This window comes from Lepisosteus platostomus, chromosome 8, assembly GCF_059453375.1.
Source record: "Lepisosteus platostomus isolate fLepPlt1 chromosome 8, fLepPlt1.hap1, whole genome shotgun sequence".
Classification (NCBI taxonomy): Eukaryota; Metazoa; Chordata; class Actinopteri; order Semionotiformes; family Lepisosteidae; genus Lepisosteus; species Lepisosteus platostomus.
Genome location: NC_142618.1, coordinates 2616188 through 2642227, shown reverse-complemented (window position 1 = coordinate 2642227; position 26040 = coordinate 2616188). Strand labels below are relative to the sequence as shown.

Genomic DNA, 26040 nt, shown 5'->3' with positions numbered 1-26040 from the left:
CTCTTTTTTTGCCATTATACACAATATGTATATAGATTTTTTCCTATTTATCTTTATTAAACCCTGAATAATAGCTTATGCCAAGCAGGAAAACTAAAATGGCTTGTATCAATTAATACATTTTTTAAATTTATACAGTCATACACATACTTCACGTACTATGCCAGTAATGTTTGACATAACTATCTTAAGGAAATCCACCAATTTTCACATTTCTACTACTGAAATAATAGGTAATTTGAGTATTCTTCATTCCCATATAGGCTTCAATTCATACCTGTTGATTGCTGCGTGATTTTCTTTGTCATTAGAATACAACACAAATACACATAGTTACAAAAGTACAAATGCTCTGTTAAAAAATTACAGTTACACGGAAGAAGTATCTTCTTAGCCTGCACAAGCAGTGTTACAATATCTTGACTTGTGAGCGGTATCTCAAGAGGATAATCTGGACAGAACAGAATGAGTAATGAGATTCCCAAGCTGATATCCGATGTGAACAATCGCTCCCAGCAGCGCAGTTTCAGCCTCTTTTCCGCTACTTCAATACTGCTAACAAAATTGATTCCTTGCAAAACCCTGACATTATCTACATTATTAACACAAGGGGTGTTACTGTATATATGTGTTAAAATATAATAAATTTGCTGATTTTTCTACTTCCTTCAAGCAATTTCTTTAAGATGATTTTCAAGCCTTTCTTTCTCTTCTTAAATTCTGGCAATATATAAAAAATGTTACATTTATTTTAATAAAATATAGAATGTGAGGTCTATCTTTAATAATTAGAAGAATCTAATTGGACTTGGAAGTGGTATTTTATATACATATATCATCTCCAGCCCCGGAGTCAGACCCCTGTCCGCGAAGGGTATTAATATTAAAAACGGAATTCCCCCAGCCTTCCAACAAAGCAAATGCGTAACACATGCAACATGTATCGTTGATTTATAAACTCGAGTGACCCCTAGTGGACAATCCATACATCCCGGTGCGAAAAAGCAGCTACGTTTCTTCACGTTTCGTGACTTTTTCCTGTACAATACCAAAACAAATTCGGGACATATTAAGTTAATAAAATGTGTTTAAATTTTTTCTTATTGTCCAACATAAGTTATATACAATATTAGTATTATATACAGGTATTTTCTGTAATATAGGTTAAAAAAGCAATGCTCAAATTAAGATTTGGCACAGTTCGCAAATCATTTTTTCAGCACGTTCTGTATTCCTGTCTAAACGCCTTTGTTTTATGTTTGCTAACCCAAGGTATCTTATGTTAAACTGCGTCAGACTGACACTTAAAAAGCACTTTGTAAGACCAAAACTCAAATACAAGCAAATGCAACAAGAATATTGAAGGGACGTTTATGAACGTTTTCCACAACTCGGTAAACGTCAAGAATATTCATGACATATTGAATAAATACGCTGAATATGCAGGTTGTTCTTTTTTTGTTAAAAACATTTTCTTCACACAGTTCCTAACCACGTGCATTGTACAGGGTGTCACATTTATATCTGGTACATTTATTATAGCTTATAATCATATTTATAATCATTTGTTTATTATATTTATCAGATCTAAGAAAATTCATAAACTTGGACATGTGGATTTTGAAAAGCCTAAACATTTTCCCCTGTTTATTCTTAATAAATGTGAAGAAGACCACAACTTCTATTAATTGTGTTAAATGACACATTGTAATCAACATGAATGGTATTGGACATCATTTTAAAATAAACTGTAATTCAGAAGAATTGTACCTGTAACAAGGTGTATATAGTATAGTAAAACAAAACCCCCATGTTTGTACTTCAATGTAATTTAATACATTTGTGGTTTCCTTTAACAACCTAAGTTTAATTACACAAATAAATGTGTCAGATTTAAATGGGACACCCTGTATTTGTATTTCAGGCATGTTGAAATAAATACGTGAAAAGACAATGTTATATGTTATCCTTTTCCCCTACAAATAATCACTGTAGTACAGTATTTTCCCTAACATATTACCACCATGCCAGTGTTTAAATTGTCAGTGATAAGAGATCACAGCAACAGTTTTCTGCAGAGCAGAACTGCATGCAGCTATTTACAGACAGGGATTATATGAACTGATAGAATTTTTTTCACAGTAATATAGCCTGTGTTGCAGGCTGTTTCTGACAGAAGTGCAAATATAGCTCTTATTCCATTGACAGCATGACTTTCAAAGTGTATGGTTCCTTTGTAAACTGTGTTTCACCCTTTCTCTCTTCAAGTGCTTAGCAGGTCTGAATGTCTACTTTTAGAAAATCAGGGGGGAAAAATATCGATATTTGTATTGTAGCGCTCTCGGGTTCATGTGGGTATGCGCCCTCTCCCTCGCCAACGCTGGGGACTCGAACCCGAGAGCGCTACATTGGTGTCAGTAGTGGGATGGGATAGCCGTTCGCCGAGGACGGCAAAGTAAGCAGGGGAGAGCGTAAGGCATAAGGCCGACATTATAGCAGGGACCGCAGCCTCCGGGCTAACTGGAGATCTCCCTTTAGCTCAACTGGCTGGGTCCCTGTTGAGTGATGCCGGAGGCGCGGGTTCGAGTTCCCAGCGGTTAGGGGCCGACCTGAGGCGGCAGCGGCGAAGGCGCATACCCCCGTGAACCTGAGAGCGCTACAATATCATTTATTTTTGTTGTAATGTAGTTGTAACTGACTGCCCTTTAATACAAATACAGCAGAAATGACTGTTGGGAATGTTTTCAGCCTACAGAGTCCTCCTTTCACTTGGACTGCTAGCAAGCTGAGGGTTACATTGCCTGATGGATCACCCGAAAGTTAGAAATTATGGATGTGGCTTTCTCTGAACAGATAAAAGATAAAAGATTAGCTTGCTAAGGAATGTGAACAGTTTTAAAGAGAAGCCTGTCTCATTAATGCAATAATTTCCCAAGATATGATTCTACAAATCCAGTAATAAATCCAATTATTTCAGTCTGCTTTTCATGGAGAGTTATGGACTTGAATAAATTTGTGGTGAAAATAAAAACTATTTACTGTGCTTTCAAAAATAACTGGCTGATAAATACTGCCATTAAAAAAATGTAGTGACAAATCCAAATTTATTTGCCAGAAAACCTCACTTTGTGTTGAAATGGAGAGTGACTGCAATCAAATAAGATGTATATTTATTCATAATTAGAAAGCACTTTAATACTTTTAAGACAGAATCTGGCAAAAATAAGTCATGATTATAATCGCCATACTGTGCGAAGTAATAGTGAGGAACCCTTAAATTTGTCCCTCATTCGATACAATTCCCAGATACCTTTTATAACAACATATAGACAAATGTTGTTATCATTCCATTTATGTGACAACTTTCTCATCGGTGACTACAGTATACTTTTAAAGAGCCTCTTTCTTCTATTTGTAGATTTAGTAGCTGGGATTATTGTGAAGAGGAATGAAGAAATTGAGAAACAATTTTATTTCTTTCCGAAAACACATCTTATTGTTCCCATTTTCAGCATGAGATAAGTGGGTGGTAAGGATGTGCAGGGCTGAAACGCCTCTGCAACACCACCTGAAATAGCAGAACCGTGTCCACTGATATAATTAAAGGACTGGCATTTTGTTACAGGCTGTGAAAAACAAAATCAAATTAAAGACAAATATTCTTTTGCCGTTGGTCTTTTCATGATAATATTTGCTCTTGTCAAGATTATCCTTCCTTGTTTTTTCAAAGGCTGGGAAAGACATAGAAGGGGCCTGGACTTTGGACTTGAGTACTACTCCTACACCTCATTTCATAGCCGCCAGTAAAACACTAAATTCATTAAAGTGGATTACAGCTCCAAGTCAACACAATGGGTGTCTTGACAGGCAGTGGCAGTGCTTTACACCAGTGTTTCTCAACCTCTTTTACACCAGGAAACAGCTCCTTGGGGTTCTCCTCGTCTGAGGCTGAAGTTTAGATGGGGTGCACAGTAAGGATCCAATTTCATCAGCAACGGTACTTCAGGTCTCAGCAGAGACCCGTGCCAGTGGAGAAATGCGGTTGTGCAGACAGCACAAGGCCCCGGCGCTCACCTGAGCTGCTGCTACTTGCCCTAGTATCACTTCCTCGCTTCCTGAACGAAGCTCTTACCAGAGCCGAGCATGCGGGCGGCTGGCGGTCTGGACCGGCTCCAGCTCAGCCAGTACCGCCCGGGTGCGACTCTCCCTGCCCTGTTCTTGCTTCGTCCCGCCCCGCCCTCCTCCGGGATGAAGAAATAAAGAATGAAAATGTGTGTTCGGGACTCTCGACAGTGTTCCCGGGCTGTTTGCTCAATCGGCTCGGTAAAACTAAAGAGCTCCGAGTGCAATTATACTGTATGACACTTCTCATGTGATAGGCGATTCAGTTTTTGTACCTTTACGGACAGTCACAGTTTCTTTTTATTTTTCATGTAACTAAAGTTTGAGTTTTTATTAAAATAATTATAGCTCAGGGATGCATGAATACTCCAAAGCAATTATTGCTTTACTGGCTTCTTTTTTCACGAACTTGCGTTCTGCAATGCAACTCTGCTTACACAACGGCTCCAGACAAGTTGACAAAATGACTACCACACGAGTGTGAAAGCCTCAGAAATATGCGAGTAACTGAATCATTCCTGCTTTCGTTTAGAAAACTTTTTAAATATCTTTATGCTTTTGCAGCCAATTCTGTTACAGGTCAAATTGTATATTTATTAATTTAAATTTTAAAATAACAGTTTTAACTTCAGTTATACTAAACATCTGTTGTCCTGTGTTACAGGATATGTCATTTGTTCAGTAAAAAAGGGGTTATCATATAACACGTTTCACAATCTTTGTGATCATCAAAAAGTGTCCCATGAAAAATTACGCAATTTCCTACTCTAGTCCTCAACGGCCAGAAGTATTTGACAAACCGGTTTATTTGAAACATATTGGAGGTTTGAAGACATCACATCTTTTTTAAAATTTAAAGCAACATTATTTGTTTTACTTAGTCAAATACAAAAGTTAATCTGAGACAGCAGTGTCAATATTGGGGACTATAGGGTCCAAAGACCACTGGTTGCCATGGAAACAATATTCAGGCTATATAACCACAGGTAATGTCTGAATTGCATTTGAACCCTAAGCACCTGCTTGACAATACATATTTTATTGCTAAGAAAGAACACATTGCAAAACAACCCCCACTCTGGTGTTTTTCTTACTATGTTACTTTCTGCAACCCTGATCATCACAGATGTTTTATGATTTATAGTTTATGACTTGCAAGACACAATTATGGTCAAATGTTGTTAAGGTACGAGAAAACACAGACAAGGGCAAGAACTCGGAATACACAGGGAAACACTATTTCAGGAACACCGTAAAATGCACGCTAGCCTTTAGCAGATGAAATAGAAACGTAAATATGATAAAATATTCTCGAACAAACTAGAGATCGACCTTGCATGTAATACCTATGAAAAAAGCCAATTTCAAGAAGTGATTTAAATCGGTTTTGCAATAAGATCCAGTAAAACTGAATCTTTTCATTTAATCTTATAGTACAATTTATCCCAGACGTTATATGGCATGGCCTTGTATGGCAGACATTTTGATTCCTGTAGTTACCTTTCCAGCGTAAACTGTTTCACATAAAGGTATTTGATTCCTACATCATTATGTTTTTTTTAAATAAAATTCCCTCTCGTTTACTGTTATAAGTTTTTGTGATCTCGTGGCGTTTGAAATATTTTCAGCTAGCATTTTGTTAACTGACTTCCACCGTGTATTTATTTAATCTGCCGACGTTTTTATTGATGGTACAAGGAGTGTCTGCACATACTGAACATGCATGGTAAGAAATCACACAGCCCTCCAGTCGCACACTTCGTATATCTCCAGATAAGAAAGCTTTCGTCTTTATGGTGGACTTGAAGCTATCAAACCAGCTATGTCCCCTTCCTAGCGGTCTCAGACACACTGAAACGTGCGTGGGAGCTGTCGCTTTAAGGGGGACAGGAAGTGGCGGGGAGTCCCAGAATGCACCGCGGAGCGCCAAGTGCAAACAGCGGTGTGTAAACAAGGTAAGAGTCTTTCTGCAGCGACATGTGTACATTTGATCGTATTTTACAGATGTGTGAAACTTGGACATATTACTTTGCGCTTTCTCTTGGTAATTCTTTGCCCTCGAGTTTGTTAATTGTGTACGGGTAGTTTGTCATTTTATTTGTCACCTTCTGCACCGCGGTGGCGTGCGAGGAAAGGCAGTCGGACATTGGGGACGATAGGATATTTTAATGTAATTTGAGGTCCGAATCGCTTGATAGACCTGAAGATATTTACATTTTGGCGCATTCCCGAGTATTCAAGCATTCCTTCCGTGCTTTTATTTCACTTAAACGAAGAACATTCTGTAATACAGCATGAGTGGGTCTTAACCTGCAGATTTGGCCATGAGCAGGTGATCTTACTGGTTGCACTGTACAACGTGACTGTGCTGTCGCAGGTCAGTAATTCGTGCGAACTGTTAAATCAAAGAAAATAGAAAGTAACCACGTATGTCGTTTCCCCTTTACAAATATAGACCCTTTATATTAAAGCGTGTCTGAGAGGTCAGAGTCACTGGGCTATGAGGATAACTGAGTTTCACACCTTGAATATTTCCACTGTGTTCCCAGTATATAGAGAAATGTAATGATATGTAAATGTTAAAGTTTGTGAATAGCACTTCGTGGGTAAAACCCAGTCGAGGAAGTGTGAGTGAGGCGGGGTGTGAATCCACTAAGAGGTTTAAAAGCCGGTGTTTGTTGTTTTTTTTTCGGGTTTTACCGATAGGATCATTTAACCTGAGCTACAGCATATCCTCTGGTACATCTGATGCGCTCGTTTTATGCTTCTCGACACGACAGTCGCTGCGCGTTGTTCATTTCCCAAACGCTGATCTGACGACTGTTTTAGACTGTACATTACGGAGACACGGCGCTACATGACTCCAGTCGAGCGTGTTGTCAGATTCGACGTCTGTCCGGGAAATAGTGTGACCCTGCTTTGTGCAGCTGGGCAGCCTGCACGTGGGGATGCAGCCGTTGCACTCGAACACAACGAACAGGACGGAGCTCGGAGTCGTGGGGTGACGATTAGGACTCTGAGCCGAAGGTTCGGGGTTCAGACCCCAAAGGGGCGACACTTTTAACAGGATACAGTGCCCAGAGCTCTATAGCAAGTCTGCTGTGTCTGGATAGAGGAGACCGGTAACACATATCAGTGTGCAGGAGGACAGCGTCGCCACCCGACCTGCTCTCTGCAGTTACGCAAGGCTCAAGCTGGTCAGTACCGGAGCCGGGTGCCTCCGTCGAAAGCAGATTGCTGCTGTAAATCGTGCAGGTGAAGTAGGCGGCGGCACTCTTCCCTGTAGCACAGAACTTCTGAACCAGTATCCCAGTAAGGCCCACCAGGGCGATGGGCATCTTTGGGATGAGATGGTGACTTGCTGAGCTACATAAGTAGTCATTCAAGATCCAGTGGCACTGTTCGTAAGAGTGGAGCTGTGTTAGCCCTGGCGTTCTGTCACTGCTTTGCTTTTCGGCTTGTACAGTCTGCCCCACCTGCATTTCCCCCCTCGATTCATCCATCTGTCCATCTTCAAGACAGCGCTTATTCCAGGCAAGGGCTCCTGCAGAAAGCTCGGGGTGCGAGGCAGGGCGCCGCCCCAGGCCAGCCGACCGTCTCTCGAACCCGGCCCGCATGGTTATGGAAGGCTGGAGGAAAACAGGTGCACCTGCTAGAAAGCAAGTAACATGCAGGCTCCGTAGAGAAGCTGGTAACCTGGTACCCAGGGGCTGTGAGGCCGGGCTAACTGCGCTGCAGTGATGAAGTTTCTCTCCTCTCCGCCTGGTCTGCGCTGCAGTGATGAAGTTTCTCTCCTCTCCGCCTGGTCTGCACTGCAGTGATGAAGTTTCTCTCCTCTCCGCCTGGTCTGCGCTGCAGTGATGAAGTTTCTCTCCTCTCCGCCTGGTCTGCGCTGCAGTGATGAAGTTTCTCTCCTCTCCGCCTGGTCTGCGCTGCAGTGATGAAGTTTCTCTCCTCTCCGCCTGGTCTGCGCTGCAGTGGGGCCGCTGGTGCAGGACGGGTCCCATGCTGCAGCGCTGGGAGGAGCATGTCTTATCCTGCGTGTGCCGGGGGATTCGTTCGGGAGTTGCCGAGTCGGGAACAAGCCATCTAGCCCTGTTGTATACAGTGATGCCCTGATTTCTCTCAGGAAGCATTTGGACGAGGTCCTCAGAGGGACATACCCGTTACTACCAACCGTCTAGTCCCTAGACTGCAGTGGATCGCTTGGCCTCCTCTCCTCTGTAGCCTTTTTTATGTCCTTATGAAAAGCGCTATAAAAAAACTTTAAATAATAAAATGTATAAAAATAAAGAAACAAATATCTAATAATACTTTGATCACGGGCATGGCAAAAACTGAAAAATGGTGTCTGATTTGTTTTTACTTTTTTTTGTATTTTGGGTTAGGGTCACAGGTCCCAGTGTAATACTTTTAAGACCAGCTCCCCGATTCTGGTGCTGAATCCTCACACTCCCGTTGGATAGAGCCTCGGCTGAGGTGTTTGCTTGAAGACGGCCTCAAACCTTTAGTGGTTAGATTGTTGAATGCAGTGCTTGGCTGGAAATCAGACCTGCTGGTGTGTGGGTCCCAGCGCGGGAGCGTTGCCTGCACACTGCTGTACCAATAGTCACCAGTAGATGGAGCTCGTTATACAGTGTTTCAGAAAAAAAGACTCCTCTTTGCTAAGGCTAGCGGCCTTGGTTCCCGAAGTGTGCCTGTATGTTCCTGCTCGTTATGAGCCGCTCTTCATCCAGTACCCGATTAAGGCCTGGAAACCAGATGATCAGACTTTTTATCCTTTTAATTTCTGCATTAATTTAGGAAGATCTGAAATAAAATGACAACTGGACACAAATGAAGAATTCCAAGTGAAAAATTTAAGACCTCTTCTTAACCCTTGGCATATTGCCCATTTTAGGCAGTTTCTGTCAGTGTCCGATGCTGAGTCTCTGTTTCAGGCATTTAAAATATGTTTGGGCTCCATAGCACTCCTCTCAGTAAGGTGCAATATGTCCCAAACTCTGCAGGTAAACTTCTATCTTATACCAGTCCTTGGTAACATATCACTCCTGCACTCAAATCTCTACATTGGTTGCCTGTAAAGTCATGTATTCAATATAACAACTTGCTTCTGGCTTTCAGGGCTATAAACAGTCTGGGTCCATCATTCATCTCTGAGCTCATCCTCCATGTTTACACCCCCTCCTGCAGACTGCGCTCAGCTGAGGCAGGTCCTCTGCTCACTGTCCCCAGGACGAAATCTCGGACTTTTGATGACTGTGCCTTTTCTGTCACTGCTCCATCGTTATGGACTGCCCTCCCTCCGACTCTTCGAGAGGCAAATTCTTTGACCCTTTTCAAATCTAAACTTAAAAACCCACCTTTTTGTTAGGACCTATGTCGACTGTCTTACAGCTTGTCCTGTATGTTCTTGTTTCATTTTATTTGCTTTATCGCTCTTTACAGCATCCTTGGGTTTGGAAAGGCACTTTATAAATAAAAGCAAATGTAAGGATCTGGATCTGTAAGGATCAAGTGGCAAGCATTCCACAATATTGATACCTTGCCCTATATTTAGAATTTCAGAAAATTGTTATTAATTGATGCGGCTGACACCTTTATACGGAGGCATGTTGGCACAGTGGTCAGCACTGCTGCCTCACAATGCTGGGGTCCTGGATTCAATTCCAGACTTGGACTGTCTGCATGGAGTTTGCATGTTCTCCCCGTGTTTGTCTGGGCTTCCTCCAGGTGCTGTGGTTTCCTCCCACAGTCCAGAGACATGTTGGTGGGTTAATTGGCTTCTGGGAAAACTCTCCCTGGTGTGAGTGTGTGTGAGTGTGTGTGTGTGTCTGTCTGTGTTTGTGATGGACTGGTGTCCTGTCCAGAGCGTACCCTGCCTTGTGCCCGTTGCTTGCTGGGATAGACTCCATCTCCCCCTCAACCCTGAATTGGATGAAGTGGCTAGAAGATGGGTGAGTGGGCGACTGATCAACATCAGTCTCTGCTTTTACCCATCTGTACGATCAGGTGTTTTTGCCCGAGGGGTTGGCCGCAGGGCCCCGCCCGGGGCGTGCGCCCGCAGGAGCCCTGACCGCCGCCCCACGCCGCTGCCCTGCACGAGCTGAGCTCGACTGCCTTAAGTGCTTTTCATGGCTTTGGAAAAAGAAAAAAAACATTTAAATTCGGCTCAGATGCTCTTAATTAGATAGGAAAAGGTGGTATTCCTTACTGGTTTGCCTGGTATTTTCAAGTCTAACGATACCCTTAATGAAAGAGGGAAATGGAGTAGCCCAGCGCGGTGCTTGAGACCGAAGGGGGGCGCCTGAAGGGGGGCGGGAGGCTTGAGCGCCTGGGTCCAGCCGGGCGGTGATCAGGTGATGAAAGGGGCAGTGTCGCCTGGCAGTGAGGTACCGGAGGAGGGTTTACTCGGCAGACTCCATAATTACCTTTTTCAATTACACCAGCGCGCTTGGCAGGTGGCCCTAGACCGAAGGATGTCTTTCAGACGGCCTTTGTTCGAGCTCTTACATCCTGTGCGCTGAGGAATGCGCCCTGCTGGTGCAGGCTTGTTGCTCGTGTTTTTTGAGATCACGTATGAGGCAGTGTCCTTCGTGTCTTTACTCGTCGGGCTTGTTAAATAAAAAAGGTCTGTCACCGGGAACGTCTTTGTATCTGATTGGATTTGCTTTCCAATTTATATTTATTGCACTTTATATAACATAAAGGCTTTGCTTTAGTCCAAGTGTAAGCATTTAAACATGGCCATTTCTATGTATATTCAGAAATCCACATCTAGTTTTGTCCTGCCGCCTGGATTTTGTCTCTGCAGCTTATAGGAGGTGCTCTTCTGTCTTTGGGGATCCAGTTCAGCACCCCTCCGGTCCAGCGGTGACCCCATTTTCATGCTGTGTGTTTTTGGAACATGGTTGTTTTAGTCCGTTCTTCTTACAGTAAAGTGAAGCACTGATTTTATGTTGAAGGAACGAATACCCGTTTGTATATATTTGTAGAGACACGTATGTACTGTTTATACATACACAGAAAGGATTTTTGTTCATTTAACACACCAGTCATCTCACTGAAATGTCTGCTTTTGCCCTAATGAACTACAATTCCTCTGCGTTTTCAGTTAAGTTTATTCTGAGGAAGAACATCTTCTGTAAGTTAAAGAGGTTTTATGTAAGTTTCAGTTTAACCTTTATTCCACATCCGTATTTTTATTCCAGTATTTAATAAAAAGTTACCTTAACGTTTGAAGTACCTGTGAGCTAAGCTCCATGACTTGGAGCCCAGTAAACCCAAGAATGTTTTCAATGTAATATTTAAAAGCAGTTAAACAGTATAGAGGTGGTCGATACCTACAGTACACTTTAGATTCTGAACAGAATTATTATTCTGTTGGAGAGGCTGTGAATCCCCTTAGTTTTCTTTGCCTTTCAATATAATGTAGGGTTAGATTATTAGTTTTTTATAAACAAATATGGATGTTTCATTGTTTTAGTGAATTCCTGAATATAAAGGAACATATAAATTCCTCAATACATTGTAGAAACAGAAGTCAGCACACAAAGAGTACTGGCATATTAAATATATGCGGTAATGACATAATCACTGATGTACTGTTTCTCAGCCTTGTCAGATTGGTACGCTAGGACAACAGTACAAAAATACACCGTAAGGCCTGTACCTTAGCATTTCTCTAAAGAAGTTAAACAATGCTTTTTTACTGCAGCCTTTCACTTATTGTCAGATTTTGAAGCTTTGACTAAACGCAGGAGGTTTTGTCGACTAGATCTCCAGGTTGAAGACGTTTTCGTAATGAGCTGCATCAGAATGCTGCAGTTGAACAGGTAAAGGTTTTTTCCTTGCTGAAAGGAAAAGAAAAGAGGCAACTTTTCTGCTTCGGCTTCTTCAGGTGTGAAGAAGGCTCTGTGGCCTGAAGCGTTGTGTCTCTTTTCCTTTCTGCATGGACTGAACCTATACCAGCTCCTTTGCAGGTCTCAGGGCTGTCCAGGTGAAGCACTCATGTCCCGTGTGCTCTTCCCTCTGCTCTCCAGCTGCAGACGCTGGAGTTTCCCGGTTCGAAACGGCGCTGGGAGGTGGCGCATTTAATCAAAGCCGAGAAGGAGGCTCCCCATACATAACACGTGCCCTTCTCTTCCAGGTTGTTGACAGAAGGTGAAAAGCTGGGCTTTTCATTCATCGTGTGTGAGTTCCTCCCTGTAGGCAAACACGAGAGCAATGTGCGGCGCAGGCCTGCCTGACAGGCTCTCGAGCCAACACTTGTCGCCGATGAAGACCCTGCTATAAGTATTTTGACAGTGACGAGCATTGCGGGGGTCAGGCCAGTTGCTTGTAAGCTGGTGGGAAGCGCAGGCTGCAGCTGGCTGGAGAGCCCACCTAATATGCAGCGGAAGCTCGATGCGTTGCGCACTCGTTCTCGAGCTGAAAAGTGATCTCATGGGTTACAGTAACCCAAAGAGAAAGCGTCTGTTTTTGCCAGCCTCGGGCACTTTCTGCTTTTCCAGTTGCGTGATTAGACAGAAGGTGAACCGTAAGAACGTGTTTGCTGACATTTGATTCATTGGATGAAGTCATTAGTTTTTATTTCATGGAGAGGGTGGAAACAACCGAACAGTTACATCAGACACGCACTGTAACTGATCAAGACTTGACTGCAGTCTTCGGGAGACCATGATGTGTAGCTCAGGCCTAACAAACACTTCAGTCGATTAAAACATGGTCAAATTATCAACATTAGCAGTGAAGAACAAGTGATTTTATGTTTACTGCGTGTTTTTTTGCTTTACAGCAGCATATATTAGTCTGTTTCTCTGTTAAAAGCTGAGACGAATATAGCTCCAGGTGTACCACATTTATGCAGTGCATTGTATCAGATTGTGTTAATGATTAGAAAGTGATGATGTGAGGTATGTGGTGCACAGTACAACTTGTTCTGTACTTTAACTTGGCCTCAGGATGAGAATAAAGTGTATGGCTTCTGAAATTTCTCACCTGTTTCTTTCAAGAGGAGACCAAACTAAATTACACTCTGTTATAACTTCGGAATGACTGAGCACTTGTAGTATTATTACCTTTTACGTTGGTTTCTTTATTTTAGCACTAAATGTACTAATTGGGGATGGGATGGTGGTGCAGTGGTTAGCATTGCGCTGGGGCCCTGGGTTCAATTCACTGGGAGCTGTCTGTGTGGAGTTTGTATGTTCTCCCCATGTTTGCATCAGTTTGCTTCAGCTGCTCGAATTTCCTCCCACACTCCACAGAAGTACTGTTGGGTTAATTGGCTTCTGGGGAAAATTGGCCGTGGTGTAAGTGTCTGTGTGGGTTTGTATCTGTGCACTGTGATGGTCTGGTGTCCCTTCCAGGGTGTATCCTGCCTTGAACCCCTTGCTTGCCGGGGTAGGCTCCAGCGACCCTGAATCGGATGAAACGTCCTGTATCTGTACAGTACTCACACATGAATTATTCAAGACTCATATAGTTATTATACTGTACATATAATTATTATATAAAATAACTTGTGTGTAATTCAGTGCTTAAAATGTGAGCAAAGAGTTAATCATTCTTTGTAAATATACATGCCAGTACATAGTTCAGTTTCCTTGGTATGGAGGCATGCCCAGGGTGCGGACTTTTATCTTTTCCTTTAGAGCAGCTGCCATGAGCAAACAGACCTGTCGGTCTTCAGAGATTTCGGTTTCCCACCTATTATTGAGTCCAGATATATCTTGAAGCATCGTCATGTATCGGGTTCTATGAATCCACTTTTTGTACTGTTCTAGACACTGTGTTCTTTAAAAGAAGTTTCCTGCCATCATCGCCTCTCTAATACACATCAGATGATGTGATCCTGAATGTTACTGGGTGAATTGATGAAACATCTGCAATTTGTGTACTTCTCTTAACTAGTTCCATTACTGTTAGTATAATGGCTAATGGGTTAGAGCATCTGCTACAACTAAGATGTTTTTATGCAGTAAAAAAGGAGAAAAACTTAATCAACTTAAAGTGAGTTCTGTAATTTAGAACCGCTCTCTTGAAATACAACAGTAAATTATTATGTGCATACAGAAAGTGAACAATTAAACACTACTTTCATACTTTGATAAAATGTATTTGGGTAATTGACATATGTGTTTTTAAACTCGTTACTATGATTGGAAGCTGTACAGTCGTTATAATCCATTTGTATTTGTGATCATAAGATTAATATGAATGATAAGCATACACAGTATACATTTTATTTTTTGGTTGTTCCATTCATACATTTGGTCATATTAGAACAAAAGCCTACTTTCTGTTGAACTAGGTTACCATAAGAACAATTAACACCAGAAGAAGCAATTACTTTAAGGAAGTTAGGTACCAGACTAGACAACATGGTTAAGTGGCTTGGTCCACATTCCTACAACCCTTTGGATAAGGAAGTGCCTCCTGTGTAAGTTTTAAATGCACTTCCATGCATTTTCCACTTGTGTCCTATGGATCACATTCCTTTGGTTATTCTGAGCGGTTCTCTGGGGTTGACTGTCAGTGCACTTGAGGGTTTTGAACACTTGAATCAAGTGATTCGCAATCTTTTCTGTTCAAGCCTAAAAAAGGATCTGTGCCTTCGTCCTATAAGTGCGGAACTTTCCCTTAAATCCTGGAATGTATGTAGTGTTCTCCACCTTCTCCGATTCCAGAGCACCATTGTCTTTTCTAGAACATGGAGACCAAAAGTGTAAACAGTATTCCAAATTATACCTTTAAAGAACGTTATACAATTTTAGCATAACATCCTCTTTTTAAATTCTACACCGTCCGTATATGCTAACATTTTGTTAGCCTTTTAAGTGTTTAGAAGGTATAAACAGTGTGTCGACAACAACACCTAGGTCTTTCTCATTTATATTTATATGTATTTATATCGTAACGCTTTGGGGTTCACGTGGGCGCACTCGCCTCTGCCGAATCAGGGACTCGAACCCGGGCCTCCGGCGTCACTCAGCAGGGACCCAGCCTCTTGAGCCAAAGGGAGATCTCCCCTCAGCCCAGCGGCTGCGGTCCCTGCTCTTCACAGGGAAGGGCGGTGACGTCACCGCGCTGGTGAGCCGGCTCTCGCAACCTGTAATGTCGGCCGCATGCGTTACACTGTGTTGTTTTGTGATGTGCAGGAAAAGCCCTGCCCTTGTCAACAGTTCCTGCCAGGTGTTTGTGAATTTTATCTGGAATATTTTTGTATTTCATTCCTGCTCCTACAGTGTTTGCCAGTCTCTCTAATTGGGTGTTATTTGCAAATTTTACTGGTTTACTCACCCAGCATTTACAACATTTAATTTAATTGGGAAGGGCAGTGGCCCTACTGTAGATCCCTGTGGGTCTCCACTAATTACATCAGTGTGAGCATTCATGCCTTTTAATAAACGTATTGAGGACTGACAAACATTCACTTCTAATACATTTCCTGTGTAAACATCAGTATTTATTTATGTCTTTGAGTCAGTAACAGCATGAAGTCTGCAAGCTTTTGGAATGAACAAACTATTTTTAATCATTTAAGATGATATGCTACAGCTGTGTTGCCTTCTTTCCTCTATTGCTAGGTGATCCAAACGTTTTTTTTACATTTTTACTTCAGCATGTAAATGAGCTGTTCATTTCTGGAGATTGGATCTCCTCATGAACTCCTTCGTTGCATTGGATGTATGTCGTGGCTCATTATGTTGTTAGTCTTGGTATCTGCATTGTAATTGCACATAAAAAGGAGATTTTACCTGTATTTATCACTCATATTACAGAATTGCTTTCATTGATTGTATTATGAAACACCAACCCCACTTACATTTGTACCCATTTGTCCAATTTTTCTTATGTTCTTAAGTACCTTTAGATAATATAAAATACATTTTTCCATAGTGAAATATTTTCAAACCTTTTAGAATAAAAAATGGAAACATCACAGATAGGTTGTCATAATCAACCTCACAAGATGATACCGTGGCATTAGATGTGATTTTATTTTCAGCGATCTAAAATTAAGTGCCTCAGAAATGCATTCCTGGGCATTCAGTTTTAAACGTTTTCGCAGCGGGACTTGCAGGAGGGTGAACCCCCACCTTGACCCCCTTTTTTAGCCGTTTCTATTGTCATCCTTCCCTCTTGGAAATTCTTCTAAATCCACTGCGTCAAAACGGACACTTCAGCACCACAGCTTGACTCGGGGACACCTGGGTGCCTCCGAGATTCATGCTTTGGCCCCTTCTTGCCTTGTCACAGCAGCGTTGGTGCCGACAGCTGTCCCCTGCCACTGTTAGCTAAGCGGAGAACCTGAAGTGACACTTGTGACCACTAGGTAGTAGGCGACTGTACTACAGACAGAGTTTGAAAAGAAAATCAGCTCTGCAAGGCGGAGAAATTGTTTTAAGCCGATTCCACCGTATTCCAAAATGAAGCTGAAACTCAGAGGAGGATTATATTTAATGTCTCAGATTTCTAAACATACCATTAAAGTTTAGACATGTACTGTACATAAGCGATGAAGGTGTTATAGCTTAAATTCCTCTGCTCTCATGACATGTCGGTTCATGAATTTAGATTCTCTGAAGTTGGCTTTTTCCACAATATTGTGTGTTGATTGAGGAAAAGAAGCAGAGCATGAATGCAGATTTACGGGCAAAAATAAAAAGTTAAAAACAATACGTAAAGCACACAGTGCAATGTTCTTAACCTTGTTAACCCTGTTACAGTTTACATTTCTTTTCTGCAAACTACGTTATGTACCCTGATTGCTTCTAAAGGACTTTAGGATTCCCAGCAGCCAGTACTCTTCTTGGCAGGATACAGCTGGGCTGGATGTACAGTAAATGTTTAATGTTGCCTCAGGATTTAGTTAATTAATGGTTTATTTGTGTAAAACACCCATTTATCTCTTTGAAGAGAAAATGTGGGTAAAACCATTGATCCAAAAAATGTATTGAAGCTAAGCTTAATTATACCTCGTAAAAAACTGAGTTAAGATACTGTAGAATAAAAATTTTAAATTTTTATCTAAAATGATCACTTAACAGCTCATATATATAGTCCTGATACACAAAAGAAATACTACTCTGGTAAAATAAGTTGAATAAATATTTTATACAAATTTGTCAAACACGATCACAAAAATTGGGAAATAAATTTCAAAATTACACATTACTACCAATGTGGCAAGACGTGTTAAATGGCCTCCTCTCGTTTTTAACTGTTTTATGTTCTGATGTATCTCTTCTTTGGTCGAAGTATCGTTAAGGTTCTGAGGCTACATTGTTTTCGTGGAATGATGAACATCATTTTCTGATTGTTGTTTTATTAGTGCATTGTAATACTTGCATAACTTCCTTGGTGTGAAATTTGACACACTTTCCTACAGTATGTACCCAAGTGTTCCTCACGTGCTTCCTCACATGCTCCTGGACGGGACATAAAAGAATTTCTGTAAACACCCAGATCAATTTCACGCCTACAGTAGTTTCCTCTAGCTCAGAATCACCCATGATATATGGTGTATTTTCCTACTACCAGTGTGGATCACTTTGCTCTTATCAGTGTTAACTGTCGGTTACCAAGTCTCAGCCCAGTGCATGATTGTAAGTTATTTATTTGTTTCTTGTCCGTCTTGTAAAGGACAGTGATTTCTGTTCCATCTGTTGAGGTTGAGGCCGAAGCAACAGAAAACAAGTCAAGTTTCAGCTTTGTTAGGCTTGCAGTCTCTATCATTTTGATATTCAAATGGGCGACACTTAAAACATCTGAAGCTCTTCTGTGCACATCTGTAATAATTGCTGCACAATGTTTACAACTGTATGGCTTTTTCCTCTCAAGCTCGAATGGGAAATTGCACTCCTGTGGAGTTGAGTTGCACAGTGGGACGACCAGTATGAATGTCCATGCCGTACAGTGTGTTATGAAGTTAAGCATTTCTCACCTTGGCAGCTGTTTCTTTGTCTGCATTGCTGTCCTTTGCCTTTAGAAAGGAACTGGCCATCAGTTGTTTCTTGGCTTTAATTCAGTCTTGGCAAAACAACCATTGCTTAAACATGAGAGGTTCCTGAGACCTGGAATTTTTCTCGAAGCACAACATGGATACAGTATCCTGACAGAAGCAAGCATTATACAGGCCCACAGGATGAAAGGAGAAGCTGATCTGCTTATTACATTGAAAAGAGGGAACTTCCTGTGCGCTACAGGAATAGTTTTGCCGTGCCTGCCTGTGTTGGAGGATGAGGAAAGAGAGCCCATGGTGCTCAGCAGAAGAAGGTGGTTGTGAAACGGGGGTGACGTGGGGGCGGTGGGGTGGGAGCCCCCTTGCAGTGCAGGACTTTTTTCCTTTGTCTGATGTGCAGTCCTCTTAAAACGGCTTCATACCCTCCAATAATCGGTGGGGAGCTCCCTTCACTCTTTTTACATGACCTCACTGTTCCTCGGCGGGGGTTGAGCCGAAGCCTCTCAAGGTGTTCGTGCTTTTTTAGCTGCAGGCTACAACTTTTCTTCCTGAGAGCTCGCGCTGGGATGCTGCCAGAGGTGTGAAGCCCGGCGCTGCGAGGCCCAGCCTCTCTCTGCCGGGCTGCGACATGTTGTGGCTGTCTTTGATGCGGGCTGGTGAGACCGGTTTGCGTTTGATCGAGGAACCGGTTTGTCCAGCCTCCTATGCCAACAAATTCAGGTATGATCCAAGGTCCCAGGGAATGTAAAAACCTGCCCAGCCAGTTAGATGAAAGGCATATTAGGTTATCCGTTGCACATTATATAGACGCTAGCAAGGGAGCAGAGCTGCCTAGTCAAGGAGGTGTTCTGTTCCAGCTGCCTCTCTGATGGCCAAAGGAGCTGTCTCCTTAAGTGGACAGAGAATCTTTTAGCTTGAGAGGAAGCGAACGCTTGAAGATTTCTGTGCAGTCCAGGGATGCTTATGTGAGATGGTGAGTGCAGTTCACTTTTTTGGGGGGGATTTCATCAGTTCTGCACTGTGAAAGTGTAGTGTTTTTAATATAACCCTTTGTTTATGATTTTTTTTTCTAGCCTGATTTTATTTTATTTGTATTTTAAGAATCTACATCCACTTTAGCTTTTTTTCACGTTGTTTAAGAAAAACTGAATATTGGGGGGCATTGTTAAAAAAAACTTTTTCTTTAAAAAAAAATAGTGACTGATTAACCAGTGTTTGCCCGGTGGTACCAGCACTGGGAGAGAAAGGAATGAAGACATGCTTCATCACGCCCCTGACTCCTGTGAGTTCGTTTCCACCTGAAGCCTGTGTGGCTGTGAAACCTTAGCTCACTAACATCTATAGCTATACACAATTTAAGAATATGGGTTTGTCTTTAAGTAATTGTAGTGTGACATACATTTTGGCTATAATGCATTCACCTGCAATAAATAAGCATGTGGCTGTCCTCTGCAAACTATTTTAATTGATATATCTGGAATACTTAATTTGGGAAGAACCCCCTGATAGTTCAGGTCGAAGATGCAGAGTTAGTGGAGTCGCCATGTGGTTGGGATCAGAAAACGACTTCATTGTGAAGCTCCGCAAAGACTTACTGTACATGTGCACTGCGCATGGCTTCTCTAACCACAGCGAGAGGGACAGACGTGCCACAGTGTCTTCCCACTCCATTTTCCTTGTCCAGTGTTCAGAGAAACAGTAGAAAACGGGATGCAGTGATTCTGTAAAAGAACTGAAGGAGAAATATGAGATATGCCAGGAATTTTTGGCTGACCTTCTACTCTCTTCCACTTGCAGAGTAGAGATTGTAGAGTGAGAGTCTCTGTTGTCCGTGGAAGATAAGACAGGGCTAATGAGGCTCAAGAGCCGAGGGGAGAGTTTTTACGCTGTGTAACGTTAATTCCTCTTTTGGATGCAGGGTTTTAATTGCAGTATCGCGTTGCAGGACTTGCACTGTAACTTCTGTACACTGTATAATTCTGTCATTTGTGGCTTTGCAGTAGTTTCCCACAGAGAGCTGATTGGCAATCTTCCAGAAACAAACTGCTTTGTGTTTTAATGACCTCAAGGAAAAAAGTTACCCTGTGAAAACGTAATGTATTTTCAGTTCCTTTCAAAACCTTATTTTTGTTTGAACTGTATTGGAGCAGTAACACATCACTGCAGAGCTCTTGTGTCGTGGGAGCTGAAGAGCAGTTGAAATGAAAACTGCTGTTTGTCTCGGTTCTGTACTGTGACCTGGCTTTTTGCTGCTGCTCTTATTCAAGTTTGATTTTGTTTGTTGTTTATACTCTTAGGAACATTGTGCTTTAGGAATGAAGTGATTGTCTTGAACAGAAACATTTGAAAATTTTGTCTTCAGATAATCATTTGAGGGCAAATAAAGTTCAGTTACAATTCAGTGGGATTTTCCAATTAGTTTGGATGGCTGTTAGGTCTGATTATTCTTTGGTTCACTGATATAAGTTTTTTTAAATATTTATTTTTATGTATTTTATATTTTGTGTTTTGTGCTTGCTACTGAGCTTTACGTTGTAGAGTTATGTTGTTTTTAAAACCTCTGCTTTTTTCCTGTATTTTTTATGACAGGCATCTCTGAAAACAGGTTTCAGCTAAATGGATTTGTATTGTGTATGAATTCTAATAAGCAGAAGTATAATAAGTTGTAACAGTTGCCTACCATCGTAAACTGGATTGATAAGTTAAAATGGTTATTTGCATTCATTTGTGGAACTGCTTCACTCAGTTTGGCACAGCTATGTGCTTTTAAACAGTTGTTTAACGTGGAGGGCTTTTTCTTTTCCAGAACATAAGAGTAAGGTGTAATTTCCTAAAACTTGAATGTGGCACGTTTTAAGCCTTGCATTATTGAGTAAACCAGCAGCACAGCTTTAGATTCATTTCCTGTTTTTTTTTATTTTTGAAGCTTATGAGTTCTTGGCAAAATGTACATGTCCTGTGTTTTAAGCTTTAAAGGGATCGGGATTTTTGCTGAATGTCCTTAAAGGTTTGCTAAAACTGCAGCCTGGTGCTGAAAATCCTCTGTCCAAACACCCATTAGGAGGGATTCTGACTTCGACTTGAGTCGATGATGGCACAGACGGTCACTTCGCACCACTGGCTCCGTAGTCAAGCACAGACACCGCGTGTCTGAGCCCTCGGCAGGGTTACTGCTGCAGCAAGAATGAAGCAACTGGGAATCGTTGGCTGTATTTGTAACTGGTCTTCCCTCAGGTTGCTCCACTTGCCCATTAAGCCATGAAGAAATAAGCTGCGATGCATCATCAGTGTGACAAACTAACCTGTCTCAAATGGGTCACTGCTCACCAGCTCACCGCTGTTTACAAAGCCAATGGTAGAATAGTCACACAGCACCCGGCTTTAGTTATGACATTTTTTTAATTAAAAAAACATGATGAGAACAATTTGTTTTTTGTGCGGAAAAAAAGCTACGTTAAGCTATGCGAAGCTTTCTGGGGAGAGAAAGTGCTTGTTCCCCTCAGAAAACCGGTCTGCTTTCTGACTTTGCAAACGTTCAGCTTCAGTGAGATCATTACACAGAGCCTTTAGATAATAAACGTGTGTGGACGACAGGAATTTATTTGTTTAAATTTAACTGCATTAGAACTTTTTTTTTTGATTGGGTGAATCTGTGCCAGAGGAGTACTTTCTCACAGTTGTCCTTTATGGGTGTGACTGTTTAATTAACCTGAGATCCCTTTGCTCTACCAGTCTGACCGCTGAAGCAGCTTCAGTTTGACGTCACCCAGTCAGCACTGTGGTGTGCAGAGCAGATTGACTCTGTGGCTCAGGATCTGCGCCTGTGGCTGGACGGTTGCCTGTTCGAATCCCACGGCCGGCAGAGGAATCCTATTCCGCTGGGCCCCTGAGCAAGGCCCTCCACCCCAGCTGCTCCAGGGGTGCCGTATAAATGGCTGACCCTGCGCTCTGACCCCAAGCTTCTCTCTCCCTGTCTGTGTGTCTCATGTAGAGCAAGCCGGGGTGTGCGAAAAGACAAGTTCTTATATAAGAAATTGTATACGGCCAATAAAGTGATCTTATCTTATAACTGACTGAAGTAATCAGAAGTAAGGAAGTGTTCTCTGATCATTTGTGCTCCGCAAGTGAAAATGAACTGCAGTTAGAATTGAACAGCTGCCCATTACCCCATGCCAAGATAAGCTGGTGGATTTTGGGGAGAGTTCAGAGCAGCGATGTCTTGAACACACTTATGCGTTTTCCAATCACATGTGGGTCTGCGTTTATTTTACCACACAGTTATTACATTTCCTGGTGTCCTGTTCCTTCAGGCCTAGCTCTCAGCCTCCGGGTCAGCGGTGCTGGGCTGGGCTGCTCGCAGGGGAGCTGGCGAGTTCCTGGCTGGTCATGTGAGAGCAGCGGAGATCCGGACAGCCGGAGAAGATGAACAACGCTGCCGGTGGGAGCCCGGGCTCGGGCCTGTCCTCCGAGTCTTCCTCCGACACCTTCAGTGAGCTGCTGGTCAGAATGAAAGACTGCCACGACAGCGAAGTCCAAGGTACCCTGCACCAGTGTGAGCCACATCTTGCACGGTTACTCAGCCTCATTATTCACCTGCTCTTAGCAAATGAGCATTTCTCAGCTGTCTTCACACCTTTTCAGGAAGTGCACTTATTAATCTCGCAGTATATCCGGATGTATATTTGTGAGATTTCCCTCCTGCATGTGTGCTTTGTTCACAGGGTGTGTGTGGGTGTGGTACTGTTAGCCATAAGGCAGAAATTTTTTGTAGCTATCTTAATGGCTGTATAAATATACAGTAGGCCTACTTTGTAATCTCTTCAAGCCATTCATCATGGAAAAGGGAAATTTTTGTCAATATATTTGGCAGGCTCTGATGTTAAAAGTTATAATTCATTACCATTTTAGACTACACAGGAAGAGGAAAGTTTCCGACAACTAAAGGCATTCCCTTGCGCTTGCTATGTTTCAACATATGTGCAGAAAGTGGAGTGCAGCACACAAGGAGAAGGGAAACTTGCGCAGAGCAGCTTCTATGTTGGGATCAGCAAAAACACAAACAGATTTATACAATGAATATTTTGTGCGTAGACCACAAAATAGACTGTTTTCTCATAGAATTGTTCTTGAATTATTGTAACATAATCAACACAGTATTTTACTGTTCCCCCCTTGTGCTAACTGGCTGATACCTAAGAGGTTACAAAAGAGAGGAGACCACTCAGCCCATCCAGTTCCTTTGTCTTTTTAAAGTTGCTGATTTATTCAGGTGGTTTCATCCACCAGTTTCTTGAAGGCAGCATGGATATCGGCTTCACGTGGTTTCCTCTGTTTAGTGTTTTAGGGACGATTCTGGAAAAAAATCCATTGGGACTTTTGATCCAAGGTCCCAGGTCCATGTTTGACTTTCTGATTTTATCAGTGCATTTGAGTATTTTGATCAGTTATGACCCTTGAACTCATCTCTATTCTAGACCTAAAACTCTCAATTAATTTAGCCTAGTTAGTGTAGGACATTTCTTTCAACACTGAAATGTATCTGGTTTCTCTGTTAGCATTAGCAGAGCAGCAGTGTCTTTCCTGTGTTTTGTTGACCTAAAGTGTACACAGTACTCTATATTTTGGCATAACATTCCTTGCTTTAAATTCTACACTTTTAACTGTATATCATAACATTATGTTTGGCTTTTTATTGCTTCTTCACAAGAGAAAGGTCTGTGTCAACATAAACATGTAAAGTTTTTCTTATAAGTACCCTCTTCAAAAGCACTATTCTAATATTTATACTATGTTTTTGATTAGTGTGTGTAAAGTTTTCCATTGAGAAAGTGTCTGTTAAATGTCTGCTAAAGTTTTGCCCCACTATTGTCTTGAAAGTGGAATAAGTAATTTAAAATTTGCACTTCTGAAGTACTTGCAAATCCTTCTCTTTTGATGTCATCTGTAAACTAGGCTACTTTTCTTACTCTAACAGAATCTGGACCATTGATCTAAAATAGGACAAACTGTGGTCCTAGTACAGGTCCATGTGGTACTCCACTTACCATTTCCCATTTCTCTATTTCCAATCCATTACCTTGAATGCCTGCTGCCTGCATTCATAAATAATTCATTTTTTTTCATTTTATATCATTTTATAAACCTACTGTTTCTAAATCCATGTGAACTGTCCTTTAGGTCTGCTTCTGCAACTCATAACTGGAGTTTGTTGTTTCAAATCCCTGTTGGGGGTCCATTAAAATGCCCACCTCTGTAAATGGGTGCAGATGTAAATTTCTTACGGTAAAAGTGTCAGTTACTTTAGTAATGGTATGGTACCCGTAACCTTGCAGTTAAGAGTGGGAAAACCTACTGGTTTACAATTTCTTGCTTAAGTTTTCTTACCCTTTTTCTGGATGGTAAATACAATGTTAGTTTTCTAGCCAGTGGGTATACCCCTGTGTTTCATCACTTTTGCTGACAGGTTTGAAAGTCCTGTACCATCTATCCAAGGCATTCTGCTCGAAAGAATAGTCATTTACACTGCTAGTACTTAAGAAACCTCATGTAGGAGTTGATTTGATTGTAGCACTGAGTGTGCTCGTGTTGTTCAATAGGTGGTGTTTAACAGGAAGCTTCAGATTTCTTATTGAGACAAGTGCTTTATTGGTTTTTATAAACATCTGTCTTAAGTCCTTTTATAAGCCCCTTTGTAAATGGAGGTTATGCACTAGAAAATAAATCTTTTCTGAGCTTGTATGTATCCAATATTTAACTTTTTTAAAGACTGGTATGCACTTTTTCCAGTTAATCTTTAATGGTTTTTCAATCGGTGGATATTATTAGCGTTGGTAATCAAAGAAAAGGATTTTTAGGAAGTTAGACCGAACACTGCCCTTTTGTTCCATCGTTCATCTTGGCACGCAGGTGATAGAGTTACAGGCAGCACAGAGTAGCCAACCTCCCCAGCCCAGGCTGTACTCCCTGTGGTTCGTATTGCTGATGTTACAATTTCAAACTCTTTCATGAACAAAGTGCCTGTTCATACAGGAACAGCATTGTTTTGCAGCCTCATACCTTTGTGTGGGTGTGGAGCAGGATTAAAGTGCTCTTCATGGGGGTTTTAATTGCAGGTGCTTAATTGATTTGATGAAAGGCAAACCTTTTTTCTCTTATTCTGTTACCTTTCGGATCTGCCTGATAGGGCACAAATGTCTCACAGGTGCTGAGTATCCCTAGGATAAAAAGATTGCTTTTCTATCACTATCAAAAGGCATTTTGATAATGCACCAAAATCATCCTTTCATGTGATCTGACTCTTTTAATTTTGTTCCCTTCCAAACTCGAGTTATGCTCAATCAGGATCATTCTGTATGAAATCTGCAGTTGCAATACTAATCTTCAGTTAACTTTGTTTTTCTGAAATGTTTCTTGAATGTTAATTATGTTGGTTTTGTAATCACAATTACAACACAATTATTTATTACATATCAACCAATGTAGAATAAGGCAGCTGAAAAGATCAGTTCTTTTGTGTATATCAAGATCTTCAAAAACATTAGATTAGACATGGTATGCATTTATTTTTGGCACATTTCTTATAATTGTCAATCTTGATGTTAAAAAAAGTTAAAACAGATCATAATGGACTTCCACATTACTGTTAATATGCATAACTCTGTGAACAATATGTATCAAAGGATTGTTAATATATTTGTTGTTCTGATGTCCATTTCCCCAAATTTCTGCATAATTAATATTTCTGCGTTTATCCAATTTAGGACTGCAAATTAAAATAAGCAAGCTGAAGAAGGAAAGATGTTTGTAAGTACAATGTATTTGATTTTGTATCTAAACATTCATATTGCACATCACTATCATCTACGTTAAATATTTTAAGTAATAATTTTTAGATCTCTTGCACAGTGTTCAAGTCCCTGGTCTTACCATTGGACTCATCATTTATACCT

General features: G+C 41.4%; 1 protein-coding gene across 4 annotated transcripts in view; it reads left to right on the top strand.

The window, feature by feature from the left end:
• The first annotated feature begins 5981 nt into the window (after window positions 1–5981).
• Window positions 5982–26040, top strand: part of rbbp8 (retinoblastoma binding protein 8) — a 36991-nt gene continuing 16932 nt past the window's right edge. Inside the window, exons 1-3 of one of the 4 annotated variants that reach the window (XM_088642037.1) lie at window positions 5982–6077; window positions 22402–22628; window positions 25852–25894. In XM_088642037.1, coding sequence (XP_088498163.1) covers window positions 22514–22628; window positions 25852–25894 — 158 coding nt within the window. In that variant the 5' untranslated portion in view covers window positions 5982–6077; window positions 22402–22513. Of the gene's footprint in view, window positions 6078–18877; window positions 19065–20033; window positions 20184–22401; window positions 22629–25851; window positions 25895–26040 lie in introns of those variants that run through there. The other 3 variants (XM_088642039.1, XM_088642036.1, XM_088642038.1) reach the window with 3 other exon arrangements.